Source organism: Haliotis asinina, chromosome 7 (genome assembly GCF_037392515.1).
Source record: "Haliotis asinina isolate JCU_RB_2024 chromosome 7, JCU_Hal_asi_v2, whole genome shotgun sequence".
Taxonomy (NCBI): Eukaryota; Metazoa; Mollusca; class Gastropoda; order Lepetellida; family Haliotidae; genus Haliotis; species Haliotis asinina.
The window spans coordinates 58,344,453-58,366,583 of record NC_090286.1 but is presented as its reverse complement, the minus strand read 5'-3'; the positions used below and the strand labels follow the sequence as shown (position 1 = coordinate 58,366,583).

The 22,131-nt window shown below is 37.8% G+C and overlaps 1 protein-coding gene across 1 annotated transcript in view; it reads left to right on the top strand.

Moving 5' to 3' along the window:
* The window catches only part of LOC137291379 (zinc finger protein GLIS3-like), a 68,253-nt gene that overhangs the window by 38,482 nt on the left and 7,640 nt on the right, over positions 1–22,131 (top strand). The window contains exons 5-9 of the mRNA XM_067822699.1: positions 3,563–3,679; positions 15,569–15,728; positions 17,914–18,046; positions 19,884–20,041; positions 21,062–21,253. Coding sequence (XP_067678800.1) covers positions 3,563–3,679; positions 15,569–15,728; positions 17,914–18,046; positions 19,884–20,041; positions 21,062–21,253 — 760 coding nt within the window. The remainder of the gene's footprint in view (positions 1–3,562; positions 3,680–15,568; positions 15,729–17,913; positions 18,047–19,883; positions 20,042–21,061; positions 21,254–22,131) is intronic.

The following is a 22,131-nucleotide window of genomic DNA, read 5'->3' as shown; positions in this document are numbered from 1 at the left end:
ACTTTGATTGCCATCCAGTTTGATAGGAATGTGTTCAGTGGTGTATCACAGGTATACTCCCTACATCGTCTTAAGACCAAAAAACCCATATTAAGTCAGATGTGGTTTTCTGTCCACCAGTGTTGAGTAATACATAATATCCCTTTTAGGACATACTAGTTTTATAGCTTGTTTTATGGATCTCCAGTCATAATTTTTCCAGAATCCACAAAAAAACAAAAGTGATTTTCCCCACAAAAAAATAAAATCCTAATGTTTTTGTTGGCTATATATTTTACTTTGTTGTTGTTTTTTTGTTTTTTTCCCTTCCCTTCTGCCTTTAGGTTTTCTAAGGCCAGAAATCCATAAAACAAGAAGTAAAATGGGTCTAGCCCTTTTTTATCCCCCAGGCATGTAATGCAGGGATATAGTCGATGCCTCGTCTGTCCATCCGTCAGTCCGTAATCATTTTATTTCCAGAGCATTACTCAGAAACCGTTCAATATTTTTAGACCAAACTTGATAGATATAATAATCTCAACCTTTGGTTGTGCCTTTTGCTATTTACAGAGTTTTGGCATTTTTTTTTTTTGTTTGTTTTTCCTTGGAACATTTTGGTGTTAGTCTAATGGTGGGGTGGACTTTGTTTCCAGAGCATAACTCAAAAACCGTTCAATTTTTTCCTGCAAAACTAGCTAGATATGTGTGGCAGAACCCACACATATGCCTTTTGCTATTTACAGGTTTTTGTGAGTTATTATTTTCTCAGTTTCTGTGGAAACTCAAAATGGAGGGATGGGCTTCGTTTCCGGAGCAGAACTCAAAAAACGCTCAATATATTTTTGAAAAACTTGGTAGATATCAGACCCTAAAGTAGTGCCTTTTGCTACTTACAGCTTTTTGTGATTTATTATTTTCTGGGTTACGATGGAAACGTTTCAGACTGTTTCGTTTCCAGAGCAGAACTCAAAAACTTTGTAATATCTGTCAGTAAAACTTGGTAGATATGTTTGACAGACCCCAAAGTGGTGCCTTTTGGTATTTAGAATTGATTTATTATTTTCTCGGTTCCATGAACACGTTGCGGACTTTGTTTCCGGGGCACAACTCGAAAACCATTACATATCTTTCAAAAGATCTTGGCAGATATATGAGACAGATCTTGAATGGTGACTTTTTCTGATTACAGATATATGGCATTTATATTTTTCATGAATTCCATGGAAACAATTCAGACATCGTCTGAAAACACAATAAGTAACTGTCAGATGATTTGTCCTTTCAAATATGTGGGGGCCGGGGGGATATGTCATCTTCTGATGACTCTTGTTACTGTAATGTATAGTATCCCTTTTGTTCAGTGTTGTTAGCATGTTTAGTCACAGATAGACAAACAGAACATTGGGAGAGAGGCAGAGACATGATAGACACTTCTTATAACACAGGATTGGTCTGAGCGATATGAGGTGATAACCAGTGATTGCGATCTTCAGAGTATGTGTCTTTTTAATGAACACTACAAAGTCGGAGAGCAATTGCTGTGTATAACTTGTGAAGGTGTGCCCAATGGTCAGAGGTTAAACACAGATACTATGCTTCAGTGAGTAGGCTTTGAATGGGATCAGTCACAAAATCACATCCCATCACATTGGTTAGCTAGGCTTGAACATGTTTCGTGTTTTCAACTTAAACTCCGACAGGTTTTGATGTGAGAACACAGCAATAAATCTCTCAGACACTCATGCTATGACGCAAACTGCCATGTGTTTTCAGTGAAGGTTTCCAGACTACAAAGTGTTTGAACGTGTAGTTTCTTGTGTATGTTTTTTTGGGTCTGAAATAGTTATTCATACATGTCTAATAGATTTGTTCAACAGAGTATGTAGCCGAAAGATTGTAAACACATAAATCAGTGTTTTCATTGGGAGTCAGCTTACAGATTCAGTTCAGGGAACAAGGTCGTGCTAGTGGTAATTGATGACTATAATTCAATGCTAGCTGAAATACATAAGTAGATAGGTGTATATTCTGTTCATTGGTAATTCCAAGCACCTCATTGCTTTGAAGAAGTAGACGTTATTTTAAACACAATGTTTGTATTGACATTATATTTTACTTTAGCATAAAGAAATGTTCTTTATTGCAAGACAAGTTCAGAGTTTGTAATGACATTTTGAAATTGGATGTAGTTCAACTGAGAGAGGTATCAACACATGAGGTATCCCTGAAACATTCTTTATGTGTAAAACATTTTTTACTTTGGAAATTGATGTTAGAACGGATATAGATGTGAGAACAGTTTTGTTTTTTTTGCTTATGCTTACTGAATGAGGGAATAATAATTTGTCACCTGCAGCAATATTCCAGCAAAATCATCCGTGAAGGTCCCGGGGTAGAATAAGCCTTCAGCAACCCATGCTTGCCATAAAATCCAACTATGCTTGCCATAAGAGGTGACTAACGGGATCGGGTGGTGAGGCTTGCTGACTTGGTTGACACATGTCATCGGTTCCCAGTTGCGCAGATCGATGCTCATGTTGTTGATCACTGTATTGTCTGGTCCAGACTTGATTATTTACAGACCGCCACCATATAGTTGGAATATTGCTGAGTGTGGCGTAAAACTAAACTCGCTCACTCACTCCAGCAAAATCACAGCCTGTGCTTCCTGACATGGGACTCATATATTGGGACAGTGTGGGAAATTAAATCCCGGTCTTCATCATGACAAGCATATGTTTTAACCACTAGGCTACCCCCTTAATATGAACTGACCTGGCTGAACAGCTTTTAGAGAAGCATGTAGATAAATGTTATGTTTTATGATGACGTTGACTAGTGCCTGCAGGATGTCTCACCAATACTCTAAAAAAGCTAAGTCAGAAAGCTGTAATTATCATCCAAATAGAAGAATACAACAAGCATGCATGTAAGTCATGCAATAGAAATTCTTAACTTGTACAATTTTTCACTGGATTGTGGGGTTTTTTTTTTCATTTTCTTGATGCTAGAAGTGAGAAATCAGAGCATGAATTATTTCCAGTATTTGTGTGTTTCTTCAAAAATATTCCCTGTGGATATTTTCAACCGCACTGCATGATTGGTCACCTGCTGAGTCACTGTCATGACAAAAACATGTTTCAACTGGAAACCATTGTCACGTTCAAGTAGATTCTTATAATGCACCAAGATATGGCAACAAATTATCTGACTGTCCAATGGTCTGGTAGTCTTTGTCTCACTGCTCTATTTCAGCTGTGGGATGAAGACATGTACTGTCTGATTGACTGTTTGGCTGTAAGCTCTTAAACAATTTATGGAAATGAATATCATATATTTTAACTTCCTTGACTTTCCATCCAAAAGATTGGCACAATTGGTATTTTTTCATACAGAACACCTGTTGATACTGTTTTGTTCATACATGGACTAACTGAGTAGAACGAGCAACAATTCCTGTTAGGCCTAAAATGTATGACAATATGTTAATGTAGAGCAAGTCCTCTCCATTGATGTTTAAAAATAATTGTTTCTGCAGATGTTCAATTATCTCATTCATTGTATACAATAATGTTATTTTCAGAAACCATATGCGTGTCAGTACCCAGCATGCAACAAGCGGTACACTGACCCCAGCTCGCTCCGCAAACACGTCAAGAACCACAGTCAGAAAGATCAGCAACAACAACAGAAGAAGAAGGTAAGTCACATTTTCTTGGTCAAGTTTCTCACTTACTGGTAGATAAGAGCTGTGATGATATATATCGTAGTATCGATAATCGTGATACTTTATCGGATGAAAAACATGTCGATACTTTTTTCGTATTGTCATATGTATTGTTGACCTTAAAATTGTTAATTTCCACTAGAAATAATGACGGTGATGTCAAAATTTACACTGTGACTTCAAATAAAAAAATATACAGCTGTAAAGAAAATATCTAAAGATAGCATATCTCGATGTCGATCGAATCGAATCGTATCGTTTCAAGATATCACTGTACATATCATATCATGAATTTTCTGTATCCTCAGACCTCTACTAGTAAACTATGTTTTTTACCAGTTTTGCTTTGTCATTTGAGAATTTTTAATGTATCATGGATGCACCCAAAAATGAAGTTACACACATACATCCAAGAGAGTTACAGTAGAAATTTTACTACTACTAGATTCCAGCTCATCCAATTGAGATCCCATGGCAATAAGGTTCTGCAATCTTCCCAGTTGTGATTTGAGAATACTTTGGAATCATTGACATTTTACTTAGATGCAAGACATCCAGTCAGTAAAATGTCTGTTTTCTTAGAGATTTGTGCATGTAGTTTGTTTTTGTATGAAATATTCCAGCGACCAATTTATTTCTCCAAATGACTAACTGGAATTTCGATAACAAGATGGCTTCCCCCTTAAAATCGGAAGCTACTCTTAACTGAAAACTGCAAGTTCTTAAGTGCATGTGACACTTAAGTGTCCATCCCAAATTATTATTGATGCCACCATTGAGGGCCAGCACAAGGATCTTTAAAGGTTTCCGTCAAACCCCAAATGTGGTGACATTCGTGTTTTTGTACATGCATTGGAGCTTGGTGTTACTGTTTTTCAGTTTGAGATGACAGGTCATTTAAATGTACCTACCTGTCTCTTTGCTTTCTTACTGAACAAGTTGCAAATAGCTGATATGACAGGCTTGCTGAATGGTATGAGGCATCATGAGTGGAATTTGAAGTTTTACAACATACTGATCAGGTGGTTGCAAGAGGTTGAAATCCATTTATGGCTGTAAGCCACCTAGAACAGTAGAAACCTCTATGTCCTGCCTGACAGCAGTGAAAGCGCTTGCACTGAAACTTTCGTCCGATAATATATCAATGTATTTATATTAACTTATTAGTAAACTTCTACAAAATGCCTTTCAAAGCAAAGATTATCTATGTAATGTCATTTAAAGAGTAAAAGAAGTTGTTATCCATGAAGACGTCTCATGTTTAGATGTTCATCCAAGTTCTACATGCCTTCCAGGAACCCCTGAAATCAATAAATTTCATGCACATATTTCTGTGCCTTCCCACATGGAAGCAATCTTTCTAGGGTCGGGATCATTGCCATATACTACTTTGATGAAGCAATGCCTGTGACATTTGGACATCGCAGTGACAATTTCACACGGAATGGACCCAACAGACATCCCCTATATGAACATAATACCCTGCCCCTGCTACTCTGCAACCAGCATTTTTTCTTTCCATTCTGTTGTGTCATGCAGACATGCTCGACTTGTGTTAAGTGTTGTTTTGTCCCACTATACATAGTGTTTTGATACTTTTAAATCATTAAGATATTTGTGCTTATGGGTGATTACTTCGTAATAATTGCTTCATTGCCCATGTAGGAATCTGAAAAGGAAGAAAAAGTTGGCAGCCTTTGCTTAGTCCTGAAAGGTGCTGTTAGAACCTCTTCAAAATGTCCATAGTAGCATATTGGAAACCTGTCAGCTACTGATATTTGCTGAAATGCTTCAGCACACTGAACCTTGAAATGTGGGGCATATACGTGCAGCATGAAAGTTCAATTGTTCACTTGACTTAATGCCAAACACGAATACATTGTCCAATATTTGTATCCAATGTATTATCTTGCAATATGGAAAGATTTGTGGATATTTACAACTAGACACAAATGGGACTTGAGGTAATCTCAGCTTTTCTATTTCAGTCCTGAAGTAATCTTTAGCTATTAGTCCTAGATGTGGCACTGATAGGGATCAGCCGTCAGAAGAATTGTCTTGTATAATGTTCTTGGATCAGCCAGTAGGCATTGGTATAGTTCTTGGATCAGCCAGTAGGCATTGGTTTAGTTCTTGGATCAGCCAGTAGGCATTGGTTTGTTCGTGGATCAGCAAGTAGGCATTGGTTTAGTTCTTGGATCTGCAAGTAAGGGTTGGTTTGGCTCTTTGTTCAGCCAGTAGGCATTGGTTTAGTTCTTGAATCAGCCATGAGTAGACATTGGTTTAGTCCTTGGATCAGTCAGTAGGCATTGGTTTAGTTCTTGGATCAGCAAGTAAGGGTTGGTTTGGTTCTTGGTTCAGCAAGTAGGCATTGGTTTAGTTTTTGGATCAGCAAGTAAGGGTTGGTTTAGTTCTTTGTTCAGCCAGTAGGCATTGGTTTAGTTCTTGGATCAGCTCAGAGTAGGCATTGGTTTAGTTCTTTGATAAGTCAGTAGGGATCAGTTTAGTTCCTTGATCAGCGAGTAGGCATTGGTTTAGTTCTTTCATCAACCAATAGGGGGTGGTTGAGTTCTTGAATTATCCAGTAGGGGTGTGCTTGGTTATTGGATCAGCTAGTAGGAAATGAATTAACTTTTGGATAAGGTGATTAAGTTGCCTGTTGGCCCTAGGATCAGCCTGTGGGTTAGGGCTTAGTTCTACTGGAATTGGACAACAAGTGTACATTTAGCAAGATGGATCACTCAACAGGGATATATTGTAGTTCTGGATCAGCCAGAGTGGTTGGTTTTACTACTGGATCAGCATCCAGGGATAGATTTGGCTCCTGGGTCACCATCATACCATGGTAGAGTTGACAGAAAGACAGCTCTGACACGTACCACCTGTAAAACAACTACTTAATATGTAATAAATAGTTATATGGGTATTATAGTTAGTGTTTTGTACAGCATTGTGCTGTTCTAGTGAGCTTATCCATGTTTACCCCCTGTCAGATATCTTGATGCTACGGAACTTGAGAGGGCTTATAGTATGAGTCATTGCACAAGAGTGTCTTGCTCCGTCATCGACTGGGACTTGCTGAGGTGTTATAAGATTTATGACCTGGACAGAGCCGTACTGGCACCAACATGATTACAAATGACAGGACTTCAAAAGACAATGGTTCCATGTAATCACTTTTAGATGTACCATGTGTAACTTTTGTTGAACATTTAAGAGACATATGTGAGCGTTGGTTCTATTCATGTTGTCATTCATGAAAATATCAAAGAGAAATTAACTTTCTTGTCATAGTCCTACTCTTTATGAATCCCTTAAACACTGGTTCAGATTGCTGAGAATGTACATTTTGCCAGCAGCAAAGTATTTCAAGGAGATGTTATCTTGTCTCTATTGAAACAGTATGGAGTTACACACTAAAGCACATTTTGAAAGGCCGTTTATTTCTTCATATGTGTTAAGTTAATATTTTTATTTGTGGTACATCTATCTACAAGTCCTGACAGTCTTGACTATGTGAAATACAAGCTGAACAGAGTTCACATCTTAGTCAAAGTGATATACAGACTGATCAGAACAACAATTTGAATTTGAAACTGGAAAATATCAAACGTGCTGTGACACCGTGATGGAGCTCCATGCTAAATAGGTACATTAACGTATCAATCATCAAGATCATACATATTCATTCACTGTCCTCTTCTTATCATTGTTAACTCTTAATACAAAAAGTGCTATTCTTCTTGGACGTTCCATTTAAGCAGGTAGGAATGGAAAGTTCTCTGGTTGTTTAATTAGAGCGAGCAAGTAGTTTTACTAGAAGTGAGAGTATATGGTGCTTAGTTTGTGAATGTCGTAATGGATGCCTGTATGGGTTCAGTAATAGAGGCACGACAGACTAGCCAGTGTTGGTATTCACACATACAGGAGGAGACATAGTCATGCTATCTCAGGTTGAGATCTTCACTTACATATGCTTGAGTTGGGGACACTAGGAAGAGTTAGGTTTCATGCTGTGCCCTGAATCAAAGACTGCAAAATTCAATAGGAGGGGAATTATGAATTAATGAGGTTGCTTGGTGTAACCTTAGTGCCACCTACCCGCCATGGAGCCTTTCTCCCATGTTTTTCCACACTTGTACATGTTTTCACCAGTACTGAGGGTGTTGTCACAGCTCAAACAACTTGAATAAATACTGAATAAGAAAGGTCTAACAGGCTGATAACTCCATGTTTGTTATTCTAAGTGGCTTTGATGTTAAATCATCAATTTTATAGTGGTATGTGTCCATAATACTTCAGTTTTTATTAATGTCGTTTTCTACCGTTATTATATATCTTTGTAATATTGATAAAATCAGTGTTTGCTTTAAATTTCTTACTTCAGAATCTGATTGTGTTGTTGGATTTTCAGTTCTGTTGCACTAGATGACTTATAAACTGTGTATAGACCGTCATTTTCTTTTTTAAGGGCATGACATTACTTATATATGTAACTGATTAAATAAACAATGACATTAGCCATTAATGATGTGCGACTAGAAGTTTGAATTAAAAAATATACCAATTGATGAGCATAAGTTACAGTATTCTTGTTCAGATCTCACTGAAAACTGTATTCAGTCTGCTCCTGGAGTTTGAATGATTCATGCTTGAATAATTTGGATTGTTTCTAAAATGTGACATCATGCGATTTATTGCAAATGATGGAAGGCACCATATCACAGAAGATTTTATGTGACTTCAGTCCAATTATCGATGGACTAGGACATGAGACATGTGTAATTGTCTGTTGACAATGCCAGACTTTTGAAGGTTTCCTGAAAATGCATTGTGAATTGCTTGGCATCTATCATCAATAATATTTACAATATGACAGAAATACACAGTAGATGTAAACAATATAAAGTAATCAGTCTCTAGACTAAGTCCATACTAACCCATTTTCAATCATGAGTGTGTTTGGTTTTTCAACACTTTTGCATAATTTAGGCCATTTCATGTGTGGAAAACAAAAAAATGTAAGTTTATTAATAAATGGACAACAGGGAAGTTGGGATGCAAACAAGTAAATGACACTGTCTGCTTGCAACAATGTCAAGAACTCACTAATCCATGACAAGATTCCGCAACCAACATGTCATAGTCTGACCATCATTTCCACAAGTAATTGGGCATTGAAATTTTCACATTCTGGGTCATGTATATGAGCGTGTACTGCTGATATTAATATGTGTACCTTGTTTGGAGAAAGAGACTTTTCCATGATGCTTGTGAACCCTCACCACAATGATATGGCAAGGAATGCCCATTAGAGATTTAAATATACATTTAGTGGTCTTTTGACAGGCCCAGAATTCCAAGTCAGGTATAAGTTAGGTTTAAATTGATTCTTCTTCCACACAATAATGTCGAGTGGCCACATGGTGACCCTGGTATGTTTGTAAATGACGACAGTCCATGGATGACATATTAGCAAGACACTGAAAAATGTTTATGAGGCAATTGTGCAAGAAAGACAAGCAACATGATATGGTAGGCTGGATTAAAGAGGTGGTGTGTGTTTGTGTATCTTAAGTATGTGTGAATAGTATAAACACCAAGTTGTGTAATGTCTGACATGAACTGCCCCATGTCTAACCAGTGAGGTCAGCAGTTGCTTTCAGTGTGATCTCAAAGCCTTGGGTTCAAAAGTGGGGTTAATAAGTGTGGTTAAAAAGTCAATCGCCACGAATCATTTATTGTAGGGGCGACTGAGTGGATGCACTAGTACTGAAAACAATGATCCATTTCTATTTCTTTAGTCTTGTCATAGTTTTGGTTGACCTTCCCCATGCCATTATACATTGTATTTATGATCATCTCCAGAAATATTGTATTTTTATTAACTTTCCCCTTGAGACCCTCCACAGTTTCCTCCAACCACATACCCTATCCTCTATCAAATTGGAGCAGTGGAAGGGCCAAGTGATCAAAGTGTCTGCTTATCACACTGAAGACCCAGTTTTGATTCCCCACTTGGATACAGTGTGGGAAACCCATTTCTGGTGTTCCCCACGGTGATTTTGCTGGAATAGTGTTGAAAGCAACATAAAACTAAATTCATTTACTCACTAATGCTATGAAACTGAGCAAAAACCATCTACAAGATATCAGCAGTTCTTTTCATGGTTAGTCAACTGTTGGAGGTTGTCAGTCCTTTTGTGCTTACATGCCAAGTTTCATCAAAACTCTTGACAGATCTTGCACAGGGTGTCAACATTAGGTTGGTAATGTATCTTAATCTCTAGACAACTTCTGCAAGAATATTTAATTTTTCCTGACAGTGTGATGAAAGTAGTTTATGGAATTTTCACACTAATAATTTGGTTCACCTTCTGAAAATGTTAGGCAACAAAGTATATAATGTATTTTGCCCATATGATTCTGCCTGACATCATAATAATAGTTGTTGGCTGTCATAAAATAAAATACTTGCTAGTCCATAAGCATAATGGTCCATGTCAAAGGTGTTTTTCTCACAACTTTTGCTACTCATCTGCTTAATACTGACACATCAAACTGTCAGTGTAACGGAATCTGAACAGGTTATTACCGCCATCTTGTTGTATCCAAATATTTTAATATTACCATCATTAGAAAGGACTGAACACCATAAGGCAGTTAAGGCAGTTTTAATGATATGGACTGAACACATCCATGAATACTCTTCCCATTTCAACTGTCAGGAGTTATTTGTACAAAGCCAAACCCTGATGTTTATTTCTCTAGTTTGACAGGGCCTCCTTAACAAGTCAGCAGGTTGAAGTCGCATACATGATGAAGGTAACCCAACCTGATGCTCTTTCTGGAACCTTGCTAATATTACATGGTGTTCATTTTTTACCTGGAGGCATATTTTTAGATTTCTCTAAGTAAAGTTGTCTTGGGTTCTTTCCAAAACAGAAATCACTGTTAATTACTTGATGCTGCGGTTTGCCAATCTCAATTGTTAAACTGTCACTTGAATAGTTTAAGGGGAAAATGGTATGAAATACTGAGAACTTTTTTATGGTGTTGCTCTTCTAGCCTGCAATCACCTTATAGACATGGTGTCTGAGAATATTGGAAATATATTCAAGGTTTGATCTACCCGTTTAATAGATGTGAACAAAAGCAAGATAATTTACTTTGGGAATGATGATTAATATTTCTGCCAGCATGATTCTTTCCACGCCTCTTTTGAAATATCACGGTTTATGTAGAAACGTTAGGCAGTGTTTTCAGGTTTGGTGTTTGTTCTAAACAAGTTTTGCTTGGCAAGGATCCATCAAGGCAGAGAATGGCCAACCAAATAAATTACCCTGCCTTCATGCTCCTCATGAAAAGCAAAGTAAATAAAAATGGCTCCAAAATTTATTAAGGAACTGGTGACTTTACTTAATTTGTGATCATGTTGCCACTCTGTAACTGAGAGATGGCAGTCTGAGGGTACCTGCTACAGTCGTGAATTACTACAGCTGGACAAATGCCAAGATTGTAGGAAATGGCTCTTGGCGGCTTGTTGGTTGCTGCCTGTCCCAAAGATTGCCTGCTTGATGGATGGTCAGTTAAAGAATGAGGTCTTACCTTCCTGTACACAAGTGCTAAAGTGCCAAATGAGGGATTTATGATAAGGATTCATTAAAACCAATGTCAGGCTTGTCTGTTTTTATTGCCATAGATATACAGCTTCTTTGTGACAATGTCTGTGCAGTATGTTCATGGAAATTGTGTTCTTGTTCTCATATCAATGTGCTGAAAAATGACTATTGTTTGATTCATATTCTTGTCTATTCTTTGAAGGTATGTCAGTCCTTTAGTTAAGTACACGAGCAGGTATTTGTCAAGATTTTGGTGCAAACCAATTGGGCTTTTGTATGGAAAGCAACAACCTCACAATTTGAATGTCAGCATATGTGTGTACGTGCGTGCATGTGGGCGTGCATTTGTGTTATGTGTGTGTGTGAATGTGCTGTGATTATAATGTGTGAAGATTATAAAATTGTAACACATAATATTGTAACCACTTTGGGTTATCATCCATTCTTGCCCTCCCAACTTGTCATCCTATGTTTTTCATAGAGGTCTTTAGATAGGTAGAATACAGGCCCAGAATTACTCATATATGTCCTTTCTCTTCAACCCTCACTTTCAAGTCCAATAAAATTCTAAATGTATCACGCGCATAAATATACTTCTCTGTTTTGAATTCTTTGGGAAATTCGATGTCTCTTGATATCATCCACCATTATCTCAGACAACTTTAAAGTGCTTAATATTACCTTTCAAAATTGGCTTCATCGCAAATGTCGCCATTTTTCACACTGTACTAAATCGCGATTCACAGCATTATTTGTTATATGTTTTGAAATGTGAAAATCAGATAAATACTGGGAGTATTAAATTTCAAAAATAGCATATTAATGATCACTGATATCAAGTTTTCAGGTAACTAGTAATAAAAATTCTGAAACATCGCTGATGAACCTAGAAACAGTTGGGATGTTTTCGAAAATATACTTACACAAACGCTGAAGTGCGCTTTCCACAATATTGGATAGTGTTTACAAAATCACATTTCATGAAGGCCGGTATTGAGACGCCTATTACATCACATATATTTCATAGTCAGCAGCAACAAATGCATCATTGAATTCCCCATACATCTTAGAATCAAATTACAAATAGTCCCTGTCACCAATACCAACTGTCTAGATAAAACCGTATATATTGGGTGTGAAAACGAACGCTGTGCTTGAAAGACTGCACTTGTTTGAATGTAAACAAAGAAAACTTCTAATTTTACACTACGTAGCATTTTCTGAAATTTTCCAACATCCAGACGTCTATTTCTTACACTGACTCAGTATGTTAAGAATATGCAGGGGAAGAGTATCGTATTAAGAAATTGCAAATTACAAATAGATACAATGCAATAATTTGAAGCTTCATAAGAAACTATCAAAGTTTCCTTGCAGCATGACACCATGACTGATGCAAAATCACACAGAATGACACTGGTACTTAGCAGCATTTCTTGTTTCTTCTATTATTTGCAATGTAAATGATTAAAACATATACACAGTCAGAATTTTGTTGATTACTTACATCATTTATTTATGTACAAACAATCCCCGAATCAGGGGTCGAGTCCTTGCAAAATCCTACATACCAGTGTCAGGGAAGCCTCCATTTTGAACGAAATCAGTAGCATTGTTGCTCATATCAGGCAATTACTTTGAGGTGAAGGCCAGTTGAACAAGACTAAACACAATCACCCTATCATTCTGATTACATATTCATGATGTATATTTTGTGTATCGTTCAGATAGTTTTTCATGAAACTAATGTCATTATCTACATACAGCCTTGGTTTTGATTGTTTAAATAATATTTACATGGGAAATTGACACATTTAGTGTAGTATACCACATCCTAAGACTGTACACAAGTGTTGGAAGATCACATGTAGCCATTACTGCAAAATGTGCTGTAGTTCCTGTGATGTACAATGTTCAATATATTGGGAGTAACACAGCAATTTCATAAACAGGTTAATAGACAGCAACTTATTTCAAACTTTGTAGTAAAACTGATAATATGAATGAAAATGATTGATACATCTTATGAAATGTATAGGCACACATATTTAAAGGAGTTCTCTTGCTCATTTAATTTGTTTGTGTAGTTATATAAACAAAACATTTAAGAATATTGATTGACCAGGTACGAGTTTGTCAGAAAGGTTTTATGATTCCTTATCATTGTTTTCGATAATACAATCAGTTCAAATTCAATTAAAACATATTGTGGTGGCAGAATATCCAACTCAAACAATATTTATATGAAAAGTGTTTAAAAGTATATAAATAAGGTCATGTCTTAATTTGGACAAACCTTACGTCCATATTCTAATAGTTCCATACTAAAGAAGCAATCTTTTTGTGTTTCATTGCATACTTATGAAAAGAAATAGTTACATAATCAGGAGAGGAAAAAATTATATACTATATGAATATTCAGTGAATATTCAGGTGCAGTGAAATATCATTTTGCATTTACGTTAAATTGATGCCAGACATGTGCACATGTTGCTCACAATAAGATATGCAGTTAAACCATCCATTTGTTGATCTATTCAGGACACTATTTTAGTGGTAAAACCATTAATTTTATGTTTTGTCAAAAGAATGTTGAATTCTGCCAGAGCAGCCAAGACCTTTCATACACGATAGAAGTTATGTGAGATATATACTAATCAGCAAACCATTGTAGTCTCTCTTTTTTTTTTACTTCACAAGATGGACAAAACATGCCATGATGTTAACTAAAATGTAAAAATTATTTTCAATCATTTCATCTCAATTGAAGTTGTGGCTGTTACTCCGTTAATAATAATGATGCAAAATTAGTCAAAATACATCAACACAAACAGGAGAATATGGCAGTATAAGAACTAACTTACACTTGTACTTATGTACTAACTTTCAAAGTGTGAAAGTACGAATAGGTGTCCACTCACATTGGGAAACTTTGTACTGGAATAGTTTGGTTTACCTTGAACAAAACATAATGGAAATATAAAGTCCATATCCACAACAAATTCTCTCTTTGTGGTCTGAGTTACATTAGCCCAGTTGTTGGTTTGTTTTTAGTTTTAGGGCGACATGGGCCAGTAAACTGGCCAAGTGTTAAGCATGGCAGAGTTATGTCCCCTTTTCCTTGTACATGCATGACCTCTCTGTCAACATTTGACGTCATAGAAGTTAATTCATTTTTGACATTTATTGCAGGTCATTCTTAATGTTGTGCGTATAGCGTTATGTATTGGCACATAAATCCATTTCATATGTACGTATGGCATTCAGATATCAAACTGTATTTTCTTTGCTTACATTTTCCTTACAGATGCAAACTTAAGAAAATCGTAGCAGAGTTTTTTTATCAGTGCACAATAAAGAACAGAAAGTTACTGTTTTTTAACACATACAAACATTTTAGACAACATTTAGCAGTGTCTATTCTTCAAACCGCTGATGTAGTCTCACTTATCTATACCAACAGCTAAGAAATTAAAAAATCTACCTTTCTGTGCAATTTGATCTCTGTACAGAGATCCAGGACCATGCGAGTGCAATTCTTGCACAGCTTTCACTTTTCAAACCTTATGAAAATGTGCGCCTGATAAAAACTCAGCATCCAAGGGGTAAAATGGCACTTGATTGCAATAACAAACAAATATTGTACTCAGAAGCTGTTGGCTGCTTTACACCAATATCTGTTCAATATTGCTGCCATTTTAACATAGCATACAACCGGTAGACAGCAGTCCTGGTTCCTGTGAGTTCTTGAGAAATAAGGGAAAATTATACGATCACATAAATCCTGCACAGTGTCATTTATTGTTTGGTATTCTAATTGTAATTGTAAATGGGTTTGTGTTTTGACAGTAAGCAGTTGTTGGGAAGTTTTTCTAGGTAATATAGGCACTGGTGTGGAAATTGTTATTTCTTTTGTGAAAACGAAATATGAATTGCAGCTAGATTTCTAAACTGTTTTTTCAGAGAACCTAGCGCCCCTTTGATCTATGAATACTTGTGTGATGAGTGCATGTATTGATTTTCTTTGTTTTCATCCTTTGATCTTTGGCCCTTCAGTCCCCCGAGTGTCAGCATTGGTTGGCTGCATATCCTCCAACCCACTGGCTTATATTATTGTTGACACATATAGTCATTGGTTTGCCACTTGAAGATTGCATTACAAATGGCGGCATTGTCATTCACTGGCTCACATACTCACACACCTAATCACCACTTGCATGCTTTTTTTGTTTTTCTTCAGCTGAAGAAGGAGGCGGAGATGCCACCACCTGACCTCCTCAATGACTGCCTCTCAATCCAGCCACTGAGACCCGAGGGTTCTCCCATGGAGCACACAGATAGCGGGCTCGGACGCTCACCTCATGCATCCATGCCGGGCACCGCATCTGACATGTACCCGAGTAAGTAACACGCATACACCCGACTAAGTAACACATGTACCCATGTAATTCACACAAGTACCCAAGTAAGTCATACATGTACATGAGTAAGTCTCACTCCTACCCAAGTAAGTCACACTTGTACCCAAGTAAGTCACACACATACTCGAGTAACACGTTTCTTAGAAATGTTACACCCCTACCCAAAAAGTCACAAATGTAATACACTTACAGGAAAGTCACAATGTACCCAAGAAAGTAACACATGTACCCAAGTAAGTCACACGTACCCAAGTAAGGCATATATGTACCCTAGTAAGTCACACATGTTCCCAAGTAAGGCATATATGTACCCATGAATGTATCCATTTTAATCCCTCTTGTAAAATGTACACATCAAAAGTATTGTTAAGTTTCACATTAGACAACAAGCACAATTCATTTATTTGGACTGTATGTGTCTGTTATCTTGGACTGAATGTTAGCTGTTAAAAAGATTGATATCAGGGTATATGTTGTCTATTTCTTCCAACATGAAAGGTATTACAGTCTTTAGCAACACACACAGGCAAGTGTCATTCTTCATATGATGGTATATATTGTCTTTATCTATCGATATGTAACTGACAACAGTCTGTAGCCACACACACATTTAAGGCTTCAGTGTTGATGTCACGATATATATTGCCTCTGTCTGCCAGTATGATATATCCTTTGAAGTGTATTCATGTCTTTTTCAGTTTTGAAGAGTGTATTTGTATCAGTTGCATTCATAGTACGTTGATGAGTTGTAGGTTGATAGTATTGTACTGAAAAGTTGTTACAACTGTTGTTAAAATTGTATTGTGTTGATAGGGAAACCTAATATCTTAAAATGTTGGTCATTTTCTGTCCAGTGAGTGATAGTTGTAGGCTGTTTTAGGATATGTCCTGATGTCACAAAGACCAGCCAGTGATATATTAAAGAATGTAGGGTCTAACATGACAATCACCTCCTCACATTCCTACCTCAAGATCTTCCAGCGCCGACTCAAACACCCAGCTTTGCTAGTTAAGTCAGTCACCCTAAAACCCATCTAGCTTGTAATCTAATGTACAAACAACAGTTAAGCGTAGCTAGGATATGCCTTTATTTGGTCGGAGCTGTGTCCCTGGTCTCAATGAGAACAATTGTCGGGGTAATGGAGAGGCAGGTACATAATGACCATTATACACCAGTTGAAGTTGTAGCTGTATACACAGTGTAAGGTCGATGCCATTTGTCAGTCACGTAATATGCCAAATAGACAACTACCTGTCACATGTTAAACCATTTCTTATCTTTCATAGCTAACAACCCTTCGCTTTTCTACCCTCTAGGCTGGAGATTTAGATAATATCCATGTTAGCCTTTGATAATTTGAAAACATTATATATTTGGAAATCTGGTATGAGAATAGCTTGCTAAAAGTAACATTTTATCAGTGGAATATTGATTGAAGACAAAATATTGCATGTTGGGTACAGTTACTTGACTAAATTGTATTGTTATTGAATGAAGGGTGAACTTTAAATAATGAAGACTAAGTTTACTTAGAGCTTTAACAGGTGGCTAATAAACACCCTATATACATATAAACATAATAATGAGCAGCATTTCTGCTGTCATGTTTTACAGCTGAACATTGTGACTGACTGGCACTTCAAATTCCAGTGATTCTTAACTTTTACCAGACAGACCGGCATCCACCCACCAACCCACCAACCCACCCACACCCACCCACCCACACACACACACACACACACACACACAGAGAGAGAGAGAGAGATATACATACATACTGCTATTTTTTGCACCTCGATGTCATACCGTAAACCTTTTTGAGGAGAAAAAAAACCAACAGAGGTAGTAAGAAAATTTATGTTAAAATGTGCCAGACATGATGCCCAAAGCCTTTTAAATTACCGGACATTTTAACTTTGTATTGGTCAACATCCAGTATATTCCATAAAATAGAAGAACTGGTGAATATCTTATGACTACCAGTCATATGCATATCGGTATTCTGATGTGTTGTCATAAAAAATTTTGAGATACATCTGTGTTGTGTAGGATTTTGAGACACACCTACATCTGAAAGTACTTTGAGGTAAGCCTGTGTTTTGAAGTACTCTGAGACACACCTGTGTTATGAAGTATTGAACACATGTGTATTTGTGTCTGCAGGTATCAGCTTCTCCAGCACACATTCCAGTCGCTGCGGTACTGCCACAGGTGTCAGCAGCCACCAGTCTCCAGTCAGCATGCAGGGCAGTCCCATGAACACCGGCACTCTCAGTGTGGTCAATGAGGAGGACAGGTGAGGGGAGCTTAAATGAAAGTATTACAGGTGGTTGTTATGGGTGGTATTGCAGGTGGTTGTTATGGGTGGTATTGCCGGTGGTTGTTATGGGTAGTATTGCAGGTGGTTGTTATGGGTAGTATTGCCGGTGGTTGTTATGGGTAGTATTGCCGGTGGTTGTTATGGTTAGTATTGCAGGTGGTTGTTATGGGTGGTATTGCCGGTAGTTGTTATGGGTAGTATTGCAGGTGGTTGTTATGGGTAGTATTGCAGGTGGTTGTTATGGGTAGTATTGCAGGTGGTTGTTATGGGTGGTATTGCCGGTGGTTGTTATGGGTAGTATTGCAGGTGGTTGGTATGGTTAGCATTGCAGGTGGTTGTTATGGGTAGTATTGCAGGTAGTTGTTATGGGTAGTATTGCAGGTGGTTGTTATGGGTAGCATTGCAGGTGGTTGTTATGGTTGGTATTGCAGATGGTTGTTATGGTTGGTATTGCAGGTAGTTGTTATTGGTGGTATTGCAGGTGGTTGTTATGGTTGGTATTGCAGGTGGTTGTTATGGGTAGTATTGCAGGTGGTTGTTATGGTTGGTATTGCAGATGGTTGTTATGGTTAGCATTGCAGGTGGTTGTTATGGTTGGTATTGCAGGTGGTTGTTATGGGTAGTATTGCAGGTGGTTGTTGGTGATGGTATTGCAGATGGTTGTTATGGTTGGTATTGCAGGTGGTTGTTATGGGTAGCATTGCAGGTGGTTGTTATGGTTGGCATTGCAGGTGGTTGTTATGGTTGGTATTGCAGATGGTTGTTATGGTTGGTATTGCAGGTAGTTGTTATTGGTGGTATTGCCGGTGGTTGTTATGGGTAGTATTGCAGGTGGTTGTTATCGTTGGTATTCCAGGTGGTTGTTATGGTTAGCATTGCAGGTGGTTGTTATGGGTGGTATTATACTTAGAAGTTGAAGGTGGTTGTTACAGGTCGTATTATCCATTGATGTCAGCATATGGTTACACAGGTAATATAACACGTTTGTTTGAATGATACAGGTGTGACATGACTCAGGCAAGTGGGATGAGTTTCTCAGTGTGAGGGGAAGTGCATCCCTCTGTCAGCAAGGGGAAGGACCTTTTCCCTACTTTGAGACAGAAATATCTTATCAATAAGACAGTGCTTGTATCAGTGAATGAGGTGTGAAATAGCTAGATCCCCTAGGAAACATAGAGACAGGATAAGCATGTAGACATAGTGTATGTTGGTCTACTTGTCCTCCCTGGGCATAAAGATAAAATAATGTTCTCTTTCTAGCTTTGATGTATAAATAGTTCCCATGCCCTTGGATTTCTATATATAATTTGCTTTGGGAAGCATGTTTCTGCAAAAAGATTTCATAAGCAGCTATAAATGGCTGTTGAGGTAGGCACCAGTATATTGTGACTGACTACTGACACTGGAAGTTTTTGTGTATAGGGGCCTTAAAAACAGGTCAGAACAGGTAACCAGCACTGCGTGATTGTGGGGAATATTGACTGAAAAGGGACATTGTGTCCAACCTGACTGGCTGTGCAGTATTTAATTATATCATATATCATATGGATTGTTGCTGATTGTTTTTCTCTATGCACTTTATTATTCACAGGATATTGTAATACTGCTGTCATATTGATGTATTGCAGCATTAGCAGCAGGGATACAGGGGCATAGTGCATCGATTTGTATAAGAATGTGTATATATGTATGAAGATTAGTGTACACAGTATATCCTGACTTGGTGGCACACAAATGGTTTGCCAGTTACTGTGTAATGGCTATAGTGTAGTCCATTTGGTAGACAACTAATTATCTCTCTCTATCATTTCAGCATGAGTGGCTACTCTCCTGGACCCTCCCAGGGCATGTTGAGTCCTCGGCCACTTCCACCCATCAGCCGACATGCTCCCAACATGCTGAACAATATGCAACCCAACCCATACCCAGCCACATCCTACCAGGGCTACCCACCATCTGGGAGCATGCAGGGTAAGTCCACCAAACCCCACTACTGGTGTCTTGTGCACAGAGCTCAGGTCATGAATCACTTGAGGTTCAGCAACGTTGAGCTCCGACAGTCCTTGGTTGGGTGACTGTATTTGTCAGCTTGACTCCGGAGAGTTTCAAGGACTTCAGTCCTGGCCACAAGGAAGCACATGTGATTCATGTTGTCATCCTCTTAGGCAAGTGAGTTTGTACAAAATAATTGTCTCTGTTCACTCAGCAGAAAATGCTTACCCAGTTGGATAAAGTGAAGTGACTATAACCTTCGATCGCCTAACAGCCAGCTTGTGTTATCCAGGGTATTAAGAATCAGATTCTGATTAAGCACCCTGAGCAATCACCTGTTGTTTGGAAACTCTACGCTATACAACATGACATTACTAATTGTAGTAGTTACTTGGTCCGTCCCATATCTTGCATCCTCGATATCACCAGGGTGTACGTTCTGATAAGTCTCCACTATACCCTGGATGCATCTACAGCTCAGTCCAATAATTATATAACCTCCCTTGGCTATTTTTTTTTTTTTTTATCCAATCAGGTGTCGACACTGGGAAGTTGATCATACCAATCACAACTCACTTTTACTTTATAGATTATCTGATCAATTACTTGGCAACACAAATCATGCAGAGAAACTCTGAAAGAGGTAGAAGGAGACATATAGTTTTTTAAAGGTTCGAGTCTGACATTTTGTCTGTATGATTTCCCCCTAATCTGAGTCACACAGTGAACAAACCTTCAAAGCTTTGACCTCTATCTTTCTTGACACTTCTATGCTCAGTTCTAATGGCGGCTTAGCTGATTGGCTAAGGTGAGAATGCGAAGGCAGCAAAGGGAGGTGATTACATTATCACGCCATAGCCAGTTCTCTAGAAGTCGTGTTAGTCCTTAGAAAATTTCTGTCGAAGAACAGGTATCATGATTAGGAATTGGATTCATCTAAGAAGAATGTGTTCCTGATATATGTACCCAGTAGTATTTCTGTGGTTTTCTCATCTACAGACATGCCAAACCAGGGTGGCTACCCTCAGTACCCTCAGCGGTTGCCGTTTGCCGGTTCCAACGCCTTCACCAACATCAACAGCTGCCGTATGGGAGCCATGCAGTCGCAGCGTGTATCATTTCAGAACTTCACGGAGGAGCAGTTCACCAATATGCCTGTGGATATGCAGAAGGCATTTGTTAGCCAACAGGGTGAGTGTCTGGATGCTTTAGTATGAAGTGTTATATGAAGTAATGGTCTCTGGAAAGAATAACTCCTGTGCCATCCCCTCAAGATGTTATGTTGAGTTTGCTTGTCAAAATGAAGATATAAGATAAGAGAGACTTTATTGTTCTGCAATAGTACGATTCCCTGCTCAAGTATAGTGTATTTCTGGAGTCCAATACTATAGGGATAACTACAATAGTTGTAGATCAGTGTGTTGATCATTTGAAGACCTGATAGTGTACAGATCCATGTATTATAAAATTGTCATTATTGCCTAAGTGCTAGACTTTACAAAGACCTTCTAATATCAATTACTAGTACTGTTCTAAATTATCTTATGGACAAAAGTGTCAATATTAGCAAATGTAGTTTGTTTTGAGTATACAAATATATATAAAGTATTATCTGCTAGATAGTTATAAGTGTTTGTTTAATGTGTTGTTTACTGTATACTATTTACTGAGTTCTATGTATATTGCATGTGATATACCCAATACATTATCAGAGCACCAGATAGTGGGCATATTGGCATATGTACGGATGAAAAATATGCACAATATAGTGGGAAATAATTTAGAATATGTAGCAGATACACACCACAGCAATGATGTATGGTCTCAGAAACGTTTGCAGACATGTATGTCTGAAAAAGTATTGTTTTAATGTTTATTGACCTGTTTACGTAAGAAAGGCAATGTTGTGGTGCATATTTGACATGCTACACAAGATTACTGCTGCTCTATTAAATTCCATTCAATATTCTAACTGCACTCTTTAGTTTTCCAGTACGGGTTTCATTCAGACAGTGCATATATGAAACGAAACACAAGATTACTGCCACTCTATTAAATTCCATTCAATA